General features: G+C 37.3%; 1 protein-coding gene across 1 annotated transcript; it reads right to left on the bottom strand.

Annotated features, from left to right (window-relative positions):
- Positions 1-1,644: 1,644 nt before the first annotated feature.
- Positions 1,645-20,799, bottom strand: LOC117431328 (protein bicaudal C homolog 1-A-like). Its single transcript, XM_058996152.1, has 19 exons — positions 20,454-20,799; positions 17,267-17,313; positions 16,028-16,097; positions 15,497-15,576; positions 14,040-14,201; positions 13,640-13,693; positions 13,352-13,546; positions 12,675-12,923; positions 12,086-12,217; positions 11,053-11,239; positions 10,757-10,908; positions 10,280-10,482; positions 9,794-9,899; positions 9,473-9,512; positions 8,423-8,577; positions 6,896-7,070; positions 6,370-6,533; positions 4,827-4,926; positions 1,645-4,521 (listed from the first exon to the last, which is right to left on the bottom strand). The coding sequence occupies exons 1-19, from the start codon at positions 20,674-20,676 to the stop codon at positions 4,391-4,393; spliced, it is 2,625 nt and encodes an 874-aa protein (XP_058852135.1). The 5' UTR covers positions 20,677-20,799; the 3' UTR covers positions 1,645-4,390.
- Positions 20,800-21,114: the final 315 nt, after the last annotated feature.

The following is a 21,114-nucleotide window of genomic DNA, read 5'->3' on the forward strand; positions in this document are numbered from 1 at the left end:
ATATTTTAATGCTTTCCAACTTCAAACCATATTCCTCCCGTTTTATCTACTGGGGATATTTAGCTTATCTGCTTGTGTAATTAATAATGATATGCAGATTTTTGTTTTTATACAACACAACATATTGTAGTTTCTTTTTAATGTGTTGTAGGTCACATTTACTCAGGGCGCAAGTGCAGTCCACCCATTTTTAAGAATATGGCATATGAAAAAAGTAAGCAAGTAAAAAAAATCTTCACAACGTGGTGATAAAGTCGCTAAATAGGCACACTAATAATAATTATTAAGAAAATAGATAGGCTACTTCAAGCAACGCATGCAGGAAATTAGTTTCCAAGGGAGGATTTCTCCACATTGATTATTATTTGAGCTGTTAATCGACTTATTCTTAAATACTGGATAGAACAGAAGCGACCAACTCCACCCCTGTACCGCCCCCCACACACACCCTTATCGATTTGCTATTTTACTGGTGCCTGGAAGCAACTCAATATCTAGATATACCATATATGTTTTTTCATAAACAGGCTACACTTGGTTTGTTGATAATATTCTTGAGACAGAAAAAAAAAACCTGAAGAGTAACTGTGTGTGAGGAGAGATAAAACTCAAGCGGCCGACCTGTTTCAGATTAGTGAAAGAGGGGCATGCACGCATTCAGCCTCGTGCGCCTATCAATGCAAAATCTACAAACCCATCTGGTACGTCTATCACATTGAATAGTTTAAAAGCACACAGGCATTTGTCACCCGAAGAAAAAGCTAACCCTTTGCTAGTATTTTCGTGTTTTTCCATCACAGTAGGATAAGTTCTCACTGTGATAGCTCTATACCGAGCATCAAAGCTTTCGATTTTGTCAGTTTTTCGTTAAGTATATGGAAAACGACAAAACGGTATGTAAGTCAATATGTAAATGTAACATTATTCAGCAGGTTTTATTCGACTTTATGAAGTAAAATTAGTTAATTATATATGGTGATGCAAAGCTTTTGGCTGTAGCTGTACTCTCTCTCTCCCTCTCTCTCTAGAAAGCTTAAATCCAGAGTTATTTCAACAACACTTCAAAGTCCGTTTATATTATTAAAATGCAATTTTATATTAACCTGCTCCCCGAGGTTTGTGATATCACATTAAATCTACCATTTTCTTTGCTTTAAGAGTGAGAGCTCAAATAAAGTCTGAAACGTTTCTAAAATGAGTGAGTCTCACTCCAAATGAATGAGACTTGGCCTATCTGGGCTTCTTTAATTATAGTTCAGAATAGTTTCATGCACTTTATATGAAACAATTCATTTCTGCATTTACAACAAAAAGACATTTTACATCAAATCTTCATGTAACCTAAGTATTACCCATAATATGAAGGAACAGGTAGCACAAGAGTATCAGCAGAGTGATGAAATATATTAACACTTTGACTAGATACAACCCTGGAATTCACATCCTAAAATTTCAGTGCTTATTGCTCATATAAAATGAGTGCAGTTTTATTGTAGGCTGCCTACTGTACTATTAGCCATGTTTTTGTACATACAGCCAAGGCAGAACATTTTACATCACCTAGAATTTTAGGATTGAGACATAATGAAAATGAACATAATTAAGATATTTTATTTAACATCATGTAATCGAAGAAACTACAAACAAATAAACCCTATTTACAAACTTGAACTGCAATACACAGTAGTCTACCTAATCCAAGATTCAATTCATTGCAATGTATCCTGATTTTGCAATGTTACTGTAGACACTGAAAGTACTTGAAAAATAAGTGCCCATTCACTAATTATTATGCAAAGTTTGGGTCTGTTCCAGTCAAGTGTAATGTCCGACAGAGCTGTTGTAAATATGCAAAAGCCACTTTTTAAATTGTAAATTAGAAATATAGTAGCTTATACATTTCTCAAGTGGCTCAGTTTCAACCATGGTGGGTTAATGTATGGGGAAGATGTGTTAATCTATGGGTACAGTAAAAACATTTGAATATTAGTTCTGATTTCCATTAACTACAGAGTAGGGAAACCCTTTCCATATAATTAAAGCTAACAGTTGCATGTGTAGTGAAGGATGACCGATTAAATCACAGTGCCTACTATGGAGATACTGAGCCATATACCAGGACTGCTCAGGATATTACTGTACTGTGTGTGTGTGTGTGCAGGTATTGTATGTGTAAACCACTGCCTTGCCACAGACGGAGTCTGCATTCGTATCACCATGGCTCATAATCCTCCACAGATCTCATAAACTCAGTAAGCCTTATCAAAACATGGATGCGCACCCACTAAGAAAACCTATTTAGAGGTAGTGATTCAACAGCCATCTTGGCAACAGCTCAAACAATGCCCAGACCTAGGTATTATGAAGATCAAATATTACAATAAAGCTGGCTTTATTCCTCAATTCTGCGTATTGTCCTACTGTTAATAGTAGTACATTTTGTATAGTACACATTTTTAAAATCCATTTTGTACAACAAGCAACAGCATTTCTGGATTCAACATTCCCTATTTGTGGAATGTGCAGTGGTTTATAAAAGGAAAGGTGTTACATATTTAAAATTTAGCCACCACATATCACAGATGAAATTCCCAAATTCATGTTAGTATTATTTGAGAAATGTAAAGTTTTCATATTGCAATATTTAAATTAGTTTCACATTACACCAGTGCACATTTGCAGATTTTAGTAAAATAAAAAAAATAGACAATGGTGCCCTCTACTGGCTATATAAAGAAACACATTTGATTCACAAAGGGGAGAGTAGTAGTACATTACTGTACTACAGAATGCACCATTGTAATGGCCCAGGGTGGGTTAGGTAGCTGTAACATCTAATCAAAGCTGATTTTCAAAGTAGCTAAATCCAAAGTCTGCTTATGCGCCATACTAGAGTGTTTTAATATTCCTCCTAGAATTGTAAGGGAAATCAAAACAATTTCACAAATGATCTTCTGAAAACAGTGATCATCCTTGCTACCTACTGCAGATCCAAAGGAGAACACGGCAAGTGGCAGAACCTTACAGCATCTGTAATTATGGATGATTCTCATCAAATAAAAAAAGATCAGTAATCCACAATGGCTGATATTTTCCACCGATTTCAACCAATACTTTTACCCTATTTCCTTTTTCTTTATTGGCATTGACAATGCCACAGCCATATATTTTCCACCGTGTCTCAAATGTATATTTTATTAGGAAACGTGCAAATTCATTTTAAAACATGACTACACTAACCAAGCTTTCAAAGGTTGTACCAATTCAAATTACCACAAGCCTCATACACTATTTGAAAGATAACCTTGTGACTTTATTCAACATTTTTACATTAACAAACAGGTACAAAACACTGAAAGCTATTTCAAATTTTCATTAAAATAACTACAAAAAACAGAATTATAGATATACATACATACACTACTTCTTTGCCCCAAAGACATAGACTCACCCAGGAGAGACATAGCCTGAATCTATTTTTCATTCGTTTCATGCTGCTTCATGTGATATGTGTCTGAACAAAATGAATCAGTTTCTATTCAGTGGTAATATTGCATCACCTTACATTTAGCAGCATTTCTTTATATGTTTTTTTGTTTTTTTTAAATCATAAGAGCATGGCTGGACTGCCTAACCATGGGTCTCCAACCCTGGTCCTGGAGAGCTACTGGGGCTTCCGGTTTTCATTTCAACTGAGCTCTCAGTTATTTAATTGAACCAATTATTGGCTTAATTAGTCAAGATTAACAGGTGTTTCAGATCTTTAGCCATTGATGCCGTAAAGACACCTATAAAACCTGTTGGATAGGGGCTCTCCAGGACCAGGGGTGGAGACCCCTGTTCTAAATATACTGGTACTCACAAATTGTTTTATTCAGTACACCTTTGAAATGAATGTAATAATCATACCAATATTGAAATGTCAAGAAGGACTACAGACAATGATGAAAAAGCCTACTTATTCCCCTCTTATACAAGTATCTTCCTTCCACTTTGCTCTAAAGTGACCCCTGCTGGCAAAAGCAGAACATACACCGGTATACAGTATTGGGCCACTTTTCTGTCTTCTTGTTTGCTGCCCTCTACACCCCAACAGTCATTCTGAGCTTCACCTCAGGTTGCAGTCATAACAAGTTCGGGGACAGTGTGGTATATCTGGGTTTGGTACCAATCTCTTGGGGCAGCCATATCAAATTGGTTCTTGCCGTCAGCCTACCTCCTAGAGGTTTCAAGATGACTCAGTGTTTGTCAGCACTTTCATATCTTGTGTAGATTAAAAGCACTAAATAAAAGTTCTTCTGCAATGTGTGAACACAAGGAGCTGGAGGCAGAAGCAGTTCATTATTGCGCAGGGAGAAGGTCACAGCCCTGTTTCTCTCCCCCTCACTCGCTACCAGCGGTTGCTCTGAGCAGCGATGTCCACGTCCACTATCCGAGGCAGCCTACCACTGGCCCCGCCTTCCAGGTAGCCTGGCCGGACTGTAGGCGGATCCAGAAGCTTCTTTTTACTTTTACTGAAATCTGAACAAAATGAAGAGAAAGAAAAACCATTCCTATTTCCCCAAGGGTAATGTATTCAATAATCAGGAATGCTTCTACTAAGAGCCAACTAGAGAAGAAGTGAATCAAACGGGATGCTCTCTATTTTGTGTAAGTTCCTACCTTAAACTATTTTACAATATAAAGTACACTGTTTGCGGAGCAGGACACGCTGCTTATAAAGCTATCACTGTTTATAAAGCTATCACTGTTTATAAAGCCAACGCTGCTTTGTTTTTTCATAAACTACAGAATAACAGTTGCTTTTTACATTAAACAGGCCTCACCTGAAATTGCAAGCAGCATTTTTCTCCTTGCACCAAAAGTTGAAATCCCCACTTCTTTCAGATCCTCGTCAGTGAGTGTTAAGAATGTCTGGAAGTCAATCTGAGAAGCGACAATAACAGTAAAACCGTTACTTGCGCATCTTTCTCATATAATTGATAAAACTATAAATGGCAAATGGCAGAATATGGATACCTACAATTTAACCGTCTTCTTAAATACAACTTTGTATAGTATCATCAGTTACATTATTGACGATTACTATATTTTATTCCCATTACCTGGGCAATTCATCTTATTAAATTGTGCTCTGAAGTCATTTCAATAGTCATCACTCATACGGTCTTCCAATAAGATTGTGTACTGTAATTCTGCTAAACAGCAATAAGCTGTTCAAAAGGACACTATATAAATATTAGAATAATAGTGGGTTGTGTTAAAAAAAAAAAGAATCTGCAACAATGTACAATAGTACAGGCTTTCTCAAACCTGGTCCTGGGGACCTACTGTCTGCTGGTTTTTATTCCAGCTGAGCTCTCAATTACTTAATTGAACCCTTAATTGAACTGATCATTTGTTTTTAATTGTTTTAAGCTCTTAAACAGTTGCAGAGTTCAAGTTACTTATAACGTGTTATAGCTAACTTGAACTCTGCAACTGTTTAAAAGCTGGAAACAATTAAAAAGCTCTTATTAAGCTAATGTATAGTTCAATTAAGGGTTCGATTAAGTAATTGATAACTCAGTTGCAATGAAAACCAGCAAACACAGTGGGTCCCCAAGACCAGGATTGGGAAACCCTGCAATAGTACACAGGAGGTGCTATTAGTAAGCAGTGAGAAAGTTGTAAGGGGTGCACTTGTTGTAAATAAACAGAAAACCAGAGGCCCTTATGAACACCATCCATGCCATAGCTACCCTTGTAAAAGCATAGTGATGTATAGTAGAGCACTGAGGGTGCGGCAGGGCAAAAGCACTAAATGTACATTTGTATATTTGTGTGTGAATATAGGGTTGGCAGGGAGGGGGTTAAAATCCTGGAGCCTTATTTGAATGATTAATGGTTAATTAGGCTCCAGCCACATGGTATTTAAGGAGGAGAAACTCTCCTGTGCTGTGCTGTGCATATGCTGTGTAGGCGAATGCCCAGCCTGACAACTGTTTGTACAGTAGTGGTTTGCTTAAACCTTTTATTTTGGCCACCATGCCTGTATGTTTGTTCCTGTTTGTGTAATTTCATTGCGCATCCAGCGCTTAAACTGCAGCATCCAAGCCTCTGGGTGTCATTCTTGATGCTATCCTGTTACAGAGGGATTTGGTCAAACATATTAAAATGCATTTTATAAGCTTGGGAAAAGCTTGGGAAAACTGCTAAATTACTTGCACATTTTTCAGATAAGCTATAAGACACTAAGGAGCACACTTTCAAAAATTAAAGGAGAAAAACACCTGCTATTTTTTTTCCAAAAAAAGACAATAAAACTAAGCACTATATAATTCTCAGTAAAACACTGAGCACAAACAAAGAGTGGAAAGGTGTCCGTACCTCCTGCTGTTGGAAGATATCGATGTATTTGCCTAGCCCCAGTTGGCTGAAGAGCTCTGGCAGGTCTGCTGTCTGTTTGTGGGTGGGACTGGAGCAGCAGTTGCTGGAGCAGGTCAGAGATGAGATGCTGTCAAAGTAATTACTGCTGCTGAGGAACGACTCAGCTGCAAACAGAAAGGAGAATGTGTTTAACATGCCAGTCTCTGTTTCTGTTTGAACCCACCGCCAATTTAGGTACTATGGAAAATGAAGAGTCTGCTGCTAGATACAGTTATAAAATAAAAGGCTTTATTGTGCATTTCAATACAAAAAACATAACAAAAGACTGTAATGTAAGTACTTATGCTGGTCTACATGATATGTTAATGCTAGAAAACAGCAATAGAATACTCTGTTTCACTGGCAGGTAATTCTTGAATAACTATCAGTGCTATTATCAATGACCACTGTTTTTCTTTTTAAGAAAAAAGAAAAAGACTAGTGTAAACAAGTGGGATAGCATTTTTTGATTGTGTTAAACACCTACAGGATTTGTCAGCTCTGCTTCTCGAGGATGAGGAGGCAAAGACAGGGAAGGAGGAGGCTGAGGAAGATGAGAGAGGGGATGAGGAAGATGCAGAGTCCCTCCGCTCCCTCCAGTTCTCAGAGTCACTGCCGCTGGCCAGACTCTCTTTACTGAGGGATTCCTGCAAACTCCATTCCTGGGGGAAAATGGAGAAGGAATTGGCACACATATATTTATTATTTTGTCTAATACGCAGTTGCAAAAAGGACAGTTTTAGTGTTTTGCATTTGTTTCACAGGTAAAACTATAGGAAACTTAGTCAAGCATGCAGGCAATTTGACAAACGGGCTAGAGTCTACAAATCATCATTAGTGTAATCTTTGTCTGAAAGGGGAAAAAAACACCAATTACAATTCTAAAACGATTAAGAAACACTGTAGCAGGGCAGCGCCCTGCCTGTAAATAATATTGTTGTGTGGTGATTTGGTGGTGGTTGGCAGGGATGGGGTTAATTTCCTATCCCTGCCAAAATACATGTGAGACTGTGGCTGGAGCTAATTGAATAATTGATAATTAGGCTCCAGCCACATGCTATAAAAAAAGAAAATCCTTTGTTTGGTGGTGGGAGTTGCTGAGTGAATAGTTTGGTGTTGTGTTGCTGTAGTTTTGTTAGAGGTTCAAGTTCAGTGAAGGCTCTGCCCAGCCTGAACAGTTTTGTGTTTGTTTAACTGTTTTATTTTTGCTCTGTGAGCAGTGTTTTGATTTCCTTTTGTTATTAAACCGCGCAGCAGCGCTTTAACTGCAGTTTCCTTGTCTCTGAGTCTCTTTGCCTGCCGAATACCATCTGGGCCCACGACGCTACCCTGTCACAAACACTCTAAACCATTAACAAGCCCTTTAATTAAATACAGAAGTTGTTTATTTCTGATTAGGTAGCTTTATTGGGTGCACTTTTACTATCTGAAAAAATGGTGCTATTGAGAATTTGGAGTAAAAAGCTCTTGGAGAATCTAGAACAATGTCTTTTCAAATGTTTTGACATTTTGTCAAAACATGTGTCAGTTTTAAAATGAGACAAAAGCAAAGTCCTTCAAGCTCAGGCACTCGCACAAATGATTAAATAATTAGAAATCATGTATGCATACAAAATTAAAACCCAAAGGGTTTATACAAGTCAAACTGAATTTGTCAATTTAACTAGGTGATATGCATACTGGTTACTTTTATGAATATATCAAATAAAAATAAAGGAATTTAAATAAGAAGTACAAAAAAACTATTTTACAAATGTTTGGAAGAAAAGTCTTTATCAATGTCTTCACTTTGATGAAATTGATTAAGACTTCTTGTCCAAACTATATCTCTTACAACTGTGTGTTTTATAGCTGGGTTGGAATCCAGTATACAACAATATCGTAGTTTGCATGTACAGTACTTATATCAGATTACCCTACCACTTATTGAAACGCGTTCCTCATTGCTAGACCTTTTCCACCCCACGCTAATGATGCTGATGCTGGCAGTCAGTGGATCTGTTGTGCTGGTTACCTGTAAGTTGTTCCCCAGGTAAGACTTGTAGCTCCGGCGGTTCACACATCGCATCTCCTTCACGGCCTCTGCTGGCATTGACTTGGAGAAGCCCAGCCCACTCCAGGTGTCTGTGGGTGTCCGCACCTCAGTCTCAACCGGCTTCTTCAGCATCGCTGGCACACAAAAAACATTATTAATTAGGGCTGTAAGTAACCATTATTCGACAAGGTAATCAACCAGCAAAATCACTATTTCACTACATTAATATGTACTACAGATTTCTGAGCCAAGAAAAATACACTGTGAATACAGAGTCAGGTATACATCAACTAGCTGAGATCAAGTCAACTGTTGACACCAACTTGAAATTCTACTAGTATTTGCAGCCTTATTTTGTTATAACTATCATTACTATTATTTATAGAGTAAAGTGACACCAATATGCCTCTCAAACACCACTTCCTATGACATCCAAGTTCCTTGGTGTCTGAACATTGGGTTGCTGTCCAGACGTGATAGAAGCCGAAGCTGATTGATGAACCCCAAACGTCTCATGAGAAGTGGCTCCCATCTGACGAATCACTGAAATACCAATATTAATACCACTAGAAGTCTCTCTTAATGTCTTTAATATTTAGGAAGACTTCTAGCTGAAACTTCCGTCACTGAATTTATTAAGGTCATTATAGAATTTATAAGTATGTCTAAAATCAGCACTTTTGGGTGTTCATGGATGATCAGACTTTTAATTCACATTTTAATTATACAAGAAAGACATTCAGCTTCTCAGATATTGGGCCAAAAGCCATGTTCTTTGTCCCGTTCTATTTATAACGGCTAAGCACTTGATCAATATAAGTGATCTATTAGTTTGGTACAAAGTTGGCTTTAATTGCTCTCCCTCTCTTTTATTTATAGCTTGAATACATTTCACTGCAGATCTGTGGATCAGTGTATATATATTGCACTAATATATATTGCCAGTGTTCACATACAACCTCCTTCCAACTAGATTATTATGCACCACAATCCAGTTATATCAAGTCATGAAAGATTATTTTCACTTACCCCGTGTTGCTAAAAGTTTCTTTTTTTCATAATCATAATCCTAAAAAGGGGGAAATAAAACTGGTTTAGAGATATTCATAGAAAGTTTTTTTTTTTTTTTTTTTTCAGTCTTATACTGATTGTCACCAGCCAATTAAGTTGCTAGTAACTGAGAAATAAGACTTGTATTAATAAAAACAGATTTGGGCACATATAGCATACGGTAATAATATATATATATATATATATATATATATATATATATATATATATATATATATGTATGAATAGCTTTAAATGAGCCACTGCAGTTTTTTTTTTCACACCCTGCATCTGTCTTACCTCGTTTTTGATAGCATCTGGTCCTGTCTCCTGTAGTTCAGTTATGTCTTTCCTTAAACTGCTTGGTTTCTCTGAGTAGTCACTTCCCAAATCACATTTTAACAATCTGAAAGAGTACAAACACAAAGGCCAGGCTAATAGAATACAAAGATACGCATAATTAAAAAAGCGATTGGAAGCTAGATGGTATATGGGAATGAGACACATAGAGACCTGAGTACAGATACATCTTAGATTACAAGTGAAATAGGTTTGTTTGTCTCAATTAAGTACTTGGAGGACAGCAGCCTACAGCATACAATCACAAAACAATTATATAGTATACAGTATATATACAATTGGCATGTACTGGGACTGGATGGCAAGGATAGTTGCTTACAGATTCAGACTGAGAGGCAGATAATTGTACACCTTTTAGGAGTATTATATTCACAAGCACAAGCACCTTAAATAAAATAATAAATTTGACAGTGTAAAAAGTCTTACAATTCTTTCAAGTTCTGAAGTGCAGTGTTTTGACGTGAGGCTGCTGTACTTCCTTCCTGCCAGGGCTCTTTGCTGCCCTCTGATTGGCTGCTGCTTCTCCTTGTGTCCGCCCGCATGCCCTGTGGTTCTTCACACTCTGGCACTGTGTCTGCAGATGGTCTGACTATTGAGGGGGTGCTCTGCAAATCCTCAGCCTCAGAAAGCTAAATATACAGGATTGAAAATAAGTAACTGGGCGTGCAGTAGGTATAACAAATCCTGGTCTAAAACTATATCAGCAACATTGAATTTGCCTGCCATTTATTACCTGTAAAAAGATAAACCTTTGTACTGAGTTTTCAGTGTAACAAACTCGAACACAATACAATACTGTAGCTTTAGTGTAAGGTGTAAGGTGTGTCCCAACATACAAGAAGTGTAGCACACCTACATGTTTAACAGAAAAAAAAAAAGAAAAAAAAACATTTTGAACCTTACCATATTTTTGTTCATTTCAGTGGGTTTCTTCCCATCACTCCTTTGTGCTTCTCTGTCTGCTTGATGTTGCAGGGTGAGACCAGGAGGGGGTGTTGGTTTGTCTTTAGCCTGCAGTACAGCATTTACCACAGCTCCAAATGAAGGGACAGGTCCTGGCAAGGGAAAGCATATTTCAGGCCCAGCTAGTTATCTCGTTTATTGGTAGCGAGTACGTAATTCTCCCAAAAGAAGGTGGTAAATAGAAAAACGTGGACATGTTTTTTTATAAAAGCTTCTGTTATAAATTACATATTAACCTGAATCAGTGAGGCTCAGTTGTTGTGATATCAAATTCAGCCAATAATTAGTTAGGCCATTTGTTAAGGGAATGTCACAGGCAGGCTTTATTGCCATGGCAACCTCACTGGTTTCTAGGCCCAACAGCAATCTTCTGGCTTCATACAAGTTGACAGTGTTTCGTTCCAAACTCTTCACTACAACAGACTGTGAATTAGAAAAGAGAGAAAGTAAGAAACAGAATTGTAGTACTCTAGTATTCCCAAAAATACTAGTTACGTCATAAACACATCTTGCTACTGTATCATGTATTATGCATTTTTACTGTATTTCATGTATTATGCATTTCACTGTATTGTATTATGCTTTTTTTTTTTACTGTATATCATCTATTATGCATTTCTCTGTATATAAAGTATTATGGATTTTCTTGTTACTGCATCTTGTAAACCACTTTGTGATGATGGTCCACTACGAAAGGCACTATATAAAATAAAAATGGATTGATTGATTGATTGATAAAAAAAAAATCATAGGGGTCTATAAACCGGTTTATAAGTGGTCCTCATTGCACTATATTTTTATTGTAATTAGTGGCTCTATAATAACCCCTGGGTAAAACAGTTAAAAACCAGCAGTATTTAGATACACCCCTGTTTAGATCACTAAAAGAGACCCCATAGTCCATTCAATACCATTGACAAAGAAATGCATACATCCTTTGATTAGTGTTTTCAAACTCAGCATTGTAGAGGGGATGCTGGGCCCTGACCAATATGCACATCTTTATTATTTTGTATATCAAACACATTTCCACTTAAAATTGGGCCTGCTTTTTGTTCTCTTTGCACACGTTTGCCTCTATTTTGCTGACAAGGAGAAACATGTAAATGTTATAAACTAATATAACTACCTAAACTCACTACATGTATTTGTGAATAACTTTGTTTTATTTATTTCCCACTAAAGGGAGAAGCTTTTACCGATATATACATCACATCGCTCACATTTGCAGTTAACAAAAAAAAAAAATTTTAAAAAAAGATCCAGGACCTTGGCTGCCTGCTTCACTTTGGGTTTGACGCTGATGAAAACTCCAAGGTTCTGCATCATCTGGCTGAGTTTGTGGGGCTCCACCTCAGCATCCTCCTTCAGATCGAACATCAAGCAGAGTGGGAGGCAGTCCTGACGAGAAGACGAAAGGCTATCAGGATGCACAGACAGGGAAGAGCAAAATAGCTGCATGTCCCATTAGCTGCAACTGCAACAAAAGACTGGAGCTGCCAGATATGCTGTTTTCTATTCTTGCTGATTTAAAAATGACATATTACACAGGCTGACAGCAAGCTGCTTGGCACTAAAGGTACTAAATAGTCCAGTGTTGGTCTGTATTGTTTCTCAATTTAGGGAGGCACAGTTAGGTAGTGCATAAATAGAGTTACAAATACCTAATAGAGATGTAAGAGAGTTTGTAGCCTGCCAATGCGCACCTTCCAAACAGCTTTCCCACTGTATTCTCCAAACTGAAACAACCTAGGATTCTGTTAAGCTGTGCTAATTGTGATTTGCATAAAAAATACATCTTGTGGCACTGCTGTAAATTGTCTAAGCACATCTGTATGTTTCATAAGGGTCCCCCTACCTGCAGCTGCTGTTTGGCCAGGCAGACAGTGTCTGCAGTGCCCTGTATGAGCAGCGTGGCTCTGTTCTGTGGGCAGTTCAGGTCTGGAAACACAATCTGTGTCTGGGTCATGTGCATGATGTTGATGAAGTTGGCTCCATTCTGTCCCATAAGGAAGACGTGCTGCTGGGAGGTGAGTTCAAGCTGGGTGCTGACGCTGACGCTGGGATCTGCACCTAGCAGCAGCTCCATCAGTACCGCAGTGGCTTTCTAGCAGCAGAAAAGAGGGGAAATGAGAGCTGAGACTCAGAACCAACAGCAACCAACTACATGAAGGAAACCGAAAGCAAAGTCATTGGTTTAATCTCAAATAAGTTAAGGTTAGAAAGTATTGGAAAAACATGGTTAAAGACAAGGTAAATGCAAAAATTAACTGACACCCTTGCATTGGTACTGTACATATTTAAGAAAAGTAATCTTATTTGGTAGCCACGCAAGATTTGTTTTCTAAAAAAATGTTATTATGAATGGGTGCCTCCTAACTAAGTTTACTTTTCTTAACTTTTCTTAAATATCTAATTCATATATGAATTGCAACTTACTCTAAAATGTCACCAGTGTTTTCACTGCAATTACGCAGATGAGTGCAGGATCTAAACTCCTTGTCAAACCTGTAGGTAGAGCCAGGCTGTCCTCACCTGGATAGAGACACAGTTCCCCTGCAGTCCTCTCACTAGACAGGTGGTGCTGTAGAGTTTTGGCTGCTGTCTAAAGCTCACGCTGATATTAAAGGCCTGGCTGATGTGGTGGATCACAGGAGAGTTCACATCTGGTACTGTGTGAGAGACCATACTCATCGGCAGGTCAAAGCTTAGAACCAAAGGCTGCAGATCCTAAAAAAGAAGTTAGATTTATTTATTTAAATGCATTTTGGAGCTCATAAAACCGGATTAATGATATTATAAAAATGATTCAATATTGCTTACCCTTATTCTTCTCCTGGCAGATTCCACACCGGAAAGTGATCCGGCTATAGAAACCTTGCAGATGAAACAGTTAATACATAAAAATAGACAGATAACATAGATTTTCCAAAACGTACTGTATTTGTTAGAATCGAAGCTACAATCCAAGATTCATGCTGCATACAGTCCATTCAGTCAATCCGAGATTCATGCTGCACAGTGGCAGATACAATATGACCTATATTTTTGCTACACATCCTAAGGTATCAAGCAGGAAGTGAATGGCTGTGTTGCAAACCACAAAAATGTCACTCTGCCTCCATCCTGGCTTCTACACCACCATCCCACTGCCCACAGAGTCTATTGTCTTTCAGATCCTGTTCAGTATCTCAAACAGTGTATGAGGAGCCTCTGTCTGTACCTGATTGCTCTTCTCCAGATGGACATTGTTTCGGTTAGAGTCGGGGAAGTGGATATGGCAGCCTGTTTCCTCCATGACCTTCTTAATGTTGCTGCCCCCTTTCCCGATCACATGGGAGTGCTCAGTGTGGGCCACGTCCATCTTCAGGGTCACCTTGTTAACCTGGAGACACACAAAACACCTGCTTAAAACTACAGGTTCTGGATGTATTTGATTTGATTTTTTTTTTTTTTATTATTTTTTCCCTCAATATCACCAAACATAAGGTGTTAAAACCTCATTTTAAAATGGCTGCGGTGTTAACAGGAAATGTCTCTTTTTGTGGCACTTACACTAGCAGCAATGTGGAGTAGTGGTTAGGGCTCTGGACTCTTGACCGGAGGGTCGTGGGTTCTGCAGCACTGCTGCTGTACCCTTGAGCAAGGTACTTTACCTAGATTGCTCCAGTAAAAACCCAACTGTATAAATGGGTAATTGGATGTAAAAATAATGTGATATCTTAACAATTGTAAGTCGCCCTGGATAAGGGCGTCTGCTAAGAAATAAATAATAATACCAATTACATTTTCATACTCATTGTTTTGATTGTTGTATCCAGTTTTAATGCAAATTAAATAAAAGCTTTTTGTCAAAGTGTGTATCTCAAATGAGAATCAACTGGCAGTTAAATTAAGATATACAGGAGCCATATCTTTAACAGATTTATAACATATAGAAGCAAATAGTAATTTTGACTTCCCTACTGTTAAAAAAAAAAAAAAAACCTACATTCAACCAATCACAATAGTGTTTATGCATAATTCTAAAAATAGAAACTGGCCTAATTATTATCTTATTTGATTACATTTTATTTAAGAAAATATTCATACAGATGTGCCTGTACAGTATTATCAGGGGTCTCATTTATATTTACAGAGCTTCCCATGTCCTGATCTACATGAAGTTAAAATAAAAGATAAAGGATTTTTTTTTATACTTAAATTGCAAGGAATTTTTTTTCTTTTTCTTTTTAACTAATCCAGGACGTGTAAGGATTTTCCTTGAAATAACAAATGTGTAAAATATAACATCTCATATAAAAAGGTAGTACCTACTACATCCGTATCCATTAACACGATATGCTGGAGAAGAGTGATAATGTTCTCTAACACAATAACTTGGATGTCTCCTAGCCAAATACTTTCCAGGCTTAACTGTCTTTAGCTTTCAAGATCTGACAAGATCTAGGACCAAAAAACCCACTGAATGAAAAAGGGTAACTTGCTTTAGTATTTGAATGATCTGGGCAAGTGACCAAACCTTTTGTTTTTTAATCCTCTTCAGTTGTGAAACTGTGGAAGGAGGCTCCCAGCTACTGAAAACAAGGAGATGTTCCTCATTTTGAGTTTCCTGGGAAAATATATGATCAGGAACAGAAAATATGAGAAATTTCCCTGGAAAATAAAGAAAAGGATTACCTTTGTTTCCAAAACATCTAATATCTTCTTCTTGGCTTCCAGGACACCAGCTTTCTTCCCTTCCACCTTAACATGTGGATCTGAGCAAAGGAAACACAGTTATCTTAATCTATTCCCAGCATTATCAGCATCCACCACAGATTACAGAACAGAACCCTCTCCAGCTCACAGGTGCCTAATCATCCATGCTCAAGTGAACATTCTTATTAGAGAAGGCCTGTTCAAGCTTTTCTAGCTAAAATATAAATATGTAAGTTACCTTTACCTACAAGGTTAACATCTATATGACACCAATAAAATATTTTACAGATTAGTAATATTTACATGATACACAACATAGTATACTTTTAAAAGAGACAGATTCCTATCATACAGTATATAATGCACTTAATATGTTCTATTGTCCCTTTAATTTGACATTTAAATTGAGATTACACCCATTATGGGTCACACTTTGGTTTCCACAATTTAAAGACCTCATTACGACCAAAACTCGAATCTGCATTACAATGAATATTAATGACTTCATACCCTTCTTCGATTTAGCGCCTATCTTCAGCTTGGAAGGCCATTTGATCTGCGTGTTGGTTTCACTCATCACCTGTGAAAACAGTGTATGAACAAGAGAGGTGAGAAGGAAGCTAACTTCCAAAGGAAGAGGGGTTAAGTGATGATACAGTACCCCCTTCTCAAGTTGCGTTGAGAGGCATTTCACCTGATGTGTTACTAGAAGAACAGCCATTGAAAAATAAATACTGTTCTTTAACAGGTTTTCCCCAAGGGATGATTTACATATCACTAAAAAAATACAGTGGAATGGTGTTTGCAATAGAGAAGGTAAAGGAGACGTGCTGGTACTGCACCGTTAATCCTTAACTAGATAATGGAGGCAATATATACTTGGGTATATGGGTAGTATCTTTGAAAAGTCCATGATGCCATACCCAAATCAAAGTCTCCTGGAGCTTCATAGTCTTAATAGTTACACCTTTGTTACAGATCAGTCATATCTAGGTTATTTTTTTGTAGTAACACAAACAGAAAAATGACTGGAAAATGTAACTGCAATTCTTCAACAACATAGACCCCACCAGTAGGGTAGCAGCAGCATCTATAGATGATCTGGTACTTAATTATTGGTTCAAAGTAAAACAAAGGACAATCTGAAATTTAACTGATCTTGAGATACCACTGCAACAATATCTATCAATTTGAACATTAATCTCAGAATTTCAACACCAATACTGAATTCAATATAAATGAAAATTCTTATATTAGCACACATCTTACAAAGTTAAAATGCTGTGACAGGATTATCTTGAGCCTTTAAAATGTATAATCCGTGTCTATGGAGGATTCGTTTTCAATCTGATGAAGCACCGGGCCATGTTTGGCCCATACATTTCTGTAGAAAATAAATCATTTGAATGTCTTTTTCCCTTCACGGTTGGGTGTGCCTTCAGTTTGATCTAGCTCCCCGTGGTTCAGAGTAATAAAGCAACGATGGTCGACTTGAAGTATTTCCAACCTGTGCTCAGATTCGCAAAACAATTCCTTAAACCGCTTCACTGGCCCAAGACAAGGCCGATAATGGATTGACTAAAATAAGATTTCCCAAAGAAACAATACAAACATCTCCTGAACAATTCCATGATTATTATGCTTCTCATATTGACACATACAATTTAATACCACTAATAGTTAACTCTGTACTTGATAGTCTAGAGAAGCTTGGCAGGAGCAGCAACAACAACAAAAATATCCAGTTACCTTTTGAAAGAATTCTTCACCAGTTAAGCGATTTTCATCTCCAGGGGCTATAATTATGGGGAAAAAGAAGAAAGATTTCATTTAAGACTTTGGATGCATGCAAACACTGTATAAGGTTCTCGCTGTAAATACTTCGGTCTTGGCACAAGACATTCCAAAAGTCTCCAGAATTAATTAATAAGAATGGAGGTGAGAACCAAATATGAGATCATAAACCCTATACACTGTATTTACAGAAATAGCGTATATACAAGTCTGCTTTGTGAAATCTATGCTGCTATTCTCTGCTGTGTCTGCCTAAATAAACTAAAGCTGCTTTTAAATATTGTTGTGGTGAGTGTCCCTACGTAACAGCTAGCCGGGGACATTAGGAAAATCATCACAATTTCACCATTAAATATACCTACAGGCTGTGAAAGATCAGCTACCTAATTTAGGGCTGATATGATGATCATGTACCCCTCAGAGGTTAAGTCACTGTTGCATTTTTAGAGCATTTTAAAGCATTAGGCAATCACCCTGGATTCCATGAATCAACCTCTCTTGTTATTCCAGGATTACCCTAAAAAATTAATGGATGAAAAAAATCTGTTGAAAACTGTTTCTTACGCTGGCAGGGTATAAGTTGAATCAGTGTTAATTCAGAGATGATCAAAAGCAGTGATGACAGTAGTATTCAAACACATACAATTTAATGATTCGTCTTCCACTGTTTCTCACTATAAGGGTACCTTTGACTAAAAAAGGGCATCTGAATACCTGTAGTTGGGACTTTTGCGTGCATGACAGACAACCTGCTGAACTTCAGACCAGTGCTCAACTCTATGCTTTTCACTAAAGGTTCGCGATGAGGGTTCCTTTTAATATTTCACTGTACCATAGTTGTTCAACTGGAATCCTTTTTTTAATTTTTTCCTCTAGTTTGTCAGTAGTTCTGTTGAGACAAGTTGACTTATTTTCTTCGCTTTTTGCCAGCAGAACCATTGCATACCAGGCCTCACTTGTATTGTATTGTGTACTTACGACCCAATTCATTGACTGTTTCACTAATAAAATATTTTTGGGAATTTAACATTTAATATATACTTCAATACATGTTTGCTTGAATGTAATGATTGCTAGTATTATACTGTTAAAAATGTTTTAATTTCTTTCAGAATAATTGTCTTCAAAATATAGACCAGAAAGTGTATTCTTTGTTATTTTTCTTTTTTGTCCAAACTTTGCACTGAGACAAAAAGTAACACTGGTTTAGGATGTGTCTGTTCACCACAGCGAGTGTCAGGTGTAAATGTCCCTGTGGGTTGTGGAAGGAGCTCATTAGCACATCTGTCATTGGGTGAGTGCCAGCGTTCTCACTGTGTTAATCTGAGGAAGTGAAGAGTTTCCTCACAAGCGTGAACTCTGCATCTGCCCTGGTTCCATCAAACAAGTTGAAAACACAGCCAATATTCCAAACTAAGCATGCATTGCCATTCACTGCTTATGAAAACAAAATTATCCTTTTATTTTATAATGAATTTCACTAAAAAATATCATTACATTACCATTCTTAATATACAGGCACTAGACACAAAACTGTCATATTTAGGCACATTTACTATACCCTTTGTATTTTTCTTTAAACATAATTTTCTCTGTTTATTTAGACTTTCCTTACCTAAGCTGCAATGTCAGTGAAGAGTTAGAAATTACATAAAGAAGGGTTCATATTAAGAATTAAGTTGTGTGTTTGTCATGTGAGGAGAAAGACAAGCAGAGAATAGGTCTAAACTGAGTGTATTTTAGTTATTGCTTTGTGGGCTTATAGAATTCTGTGTAGGGGGCATCTAATTTTCCTATTAATTGTGGGGTATATTTTATTGATCAAACAGTGGTGGATCGTAATACCACCACCCTAAAACTTGTAAATTATCTTTATAAGAAACCCGTGTCTGCACATTGCATGCTTTGGCTCAGGACATGCAAAAGCACCTAATCATTTCCAAAAGCACTAATTTAGTCTTTTAAAGGGAAGCTCAGTATTGATTGTACTGGCTTTATGTTTTTTTTAGTATGACAGTGGTGTTTCAAAAAAGACTGACACATGACTTCTTAAAAATGTGGCCATTTTCACTGACATGGTTGATAATCACGCACTTCAAAAAAAAGAAAATGGATAAAAATGCTTTCATTTTTCTACAGGTGTTAAAATATTAAGTACTGTATTTTTGTTTTTTTTAAGTGACTGTATTTAATGCATATACACAGTTTAATATTTTAATACACAAGAGACATTAAATATTTTTAAAAAAAGAAACAGTGGCATATTTTCAAAGCGTTTACTACCGTCTTTAATTATCTATTTTTGTAAAGAAAAAAACAACACTTGTTAATTTCTAGAACCAAGCAACTAAGTTATAACATTCAAGCACCCTAAAGTTTGTAGCATTAACATGGAATTTTCTCCTTTCAAAAAACAGGAGTTAATTAACGATAGAAGTAAACGCTTTGAATGTGGCCCACAATATCAGATGAGATACTGAAATACAGTATCCGGCAGCACACAGTCCAAGAGTAAATGTGGGGATTTTGAAGCAGAGACTCCTGCCCCACACTCCTTAGCAGTGATCGCTATAGGTTACGCTGCCCCTGACTGTGGAATGACAAAGCACCATGGGAGCACTGAAAATGAGAACAAACTTCAGCAAAAAAAGCAGAGTATTTTAAAACTGGAAAGTTGATTATTGAGTATTTATTACAATGCTAGGCGCTTAAGAGATGCCAAAACATATATATATCTTGTCTTGAATATTAAGAAATGTAGCTCAAATTATGACATATAGAGTAATAAAATAAGAACTTACAAAGAAATACAGAATCAGGCCATTGCAATCGCTTAAGCAACTTTTAGTAGTAAAATGGAAGAAATGAATACAGAAAAAATAAGCCATCGTTTTTTTTAAATGGCATTTAAAACAATTCAGTAAAAATAAGGTTCTGCAACAACAATATGCTGTTAAAGTTTGCTAGGTAACACAGCTTTTTCACTGGAATTTCACTGGAAATTAAAACAAAGTACTGTACACAAGTATAGTAATTAAAGTAAGTTTTATGGTAGTTTAAAAGTTTATAAAGAAAACAAACCCTGGTGATGATGTATTCAACATTTGAAATAGTAAAATAACAATAACAAAAGCTCACTTACTGTGTAACATAGTTTCCAGTTTCTTCCTGTCGATCCTGAATCTCTCCTCCACCCATTCTGGGTCTGTGGGGGCTGTCTCCCCAGCATTAACCAGAGTTTCCTCACTGGGTTCCGGGCAGCTTTCTCCCCAGTCCTCTTTGCTAGAGCATGAATTAGGGTCCCCTGGCGGGGGTGTCTGGGCAGAGGCAGTCTGGAGCTCAAGGCTGTCCTTTACAGTGGCCATTACAAGAGAAGCACACAGTCAGTGCGTCCAGAGAGAGTGGCGTGGGAAGATGAACGAGGCTCAAGATCCATCGCTCCCTTCACACAGGACCTCTCACACCAGCTTGGGCCCCTCCTCTTCTTCTAGCTCATTTACATTTCAGCTTTTTAACAGCCGTCTGCACTTATTCTTGGTGTGGGAGTGTGTGTGGGGTGGGGGATAGAGGGTGGGGGGGGGGGGGGGGAGCTATGAGTTATAAACTAGATTTTGCTAGTTAATCTAACCTGTTGGTTATCCAGTTCTCCAACAAGCTACCAGCAATTTCATGACAGTCTGGGAATTAAAGTCATTTACATAAAGGTTACTAGGGTACAAATCCAAACTAACCAAGTCCTGAAAATATAAAGAGAGAATGCATTTCCAATTATAGGACCACTATATTTTTTCTGTTGAAAGTAC

This window comes from Acipenser ruthenus, chromosome 22 (assembly GCF_902713425.1).
Source record: "Acipenser ruthenus chromosome 22, fAciRut3.2 maternal haplotype, whole genome shotgun sequence".
Classification (NCBI taxonomy): Eukaryota; Metazoa; Chordata; class Actinopteri; order Acipenseriformes; family Acipenseridae; genus Acipenser; species Acipenser ruthenus.

What these genes read in the sequence shown, in the direction of transcription:
- LOC117431328 (XM_058996152.1), bottom strand. Translation starts at nt 20,676, where the DNA reads ATGGCCACTGTAAAGGACAGCCTTGAGCTCCAGACTGCCTCTGCCCAG. An exon ending in TAGATGTTTTGGAAACAAAG is followed by an intron (nt 14,202 to 15,496) that starts GTAATCCTTTTC and finishes GTGTGTCTCCAG; the next exon opens with GTTAACAAGGTGACCCTGAA. An exon ending in ACTGAGCCTCACTGATTCAG is followed by an intron (nt 10,909 to 11,052) that starts GTTAATATGTAA and finishes TTCCCTTGCCAG; the next exon opens with GACCTGTCCCTTCATTTGGA.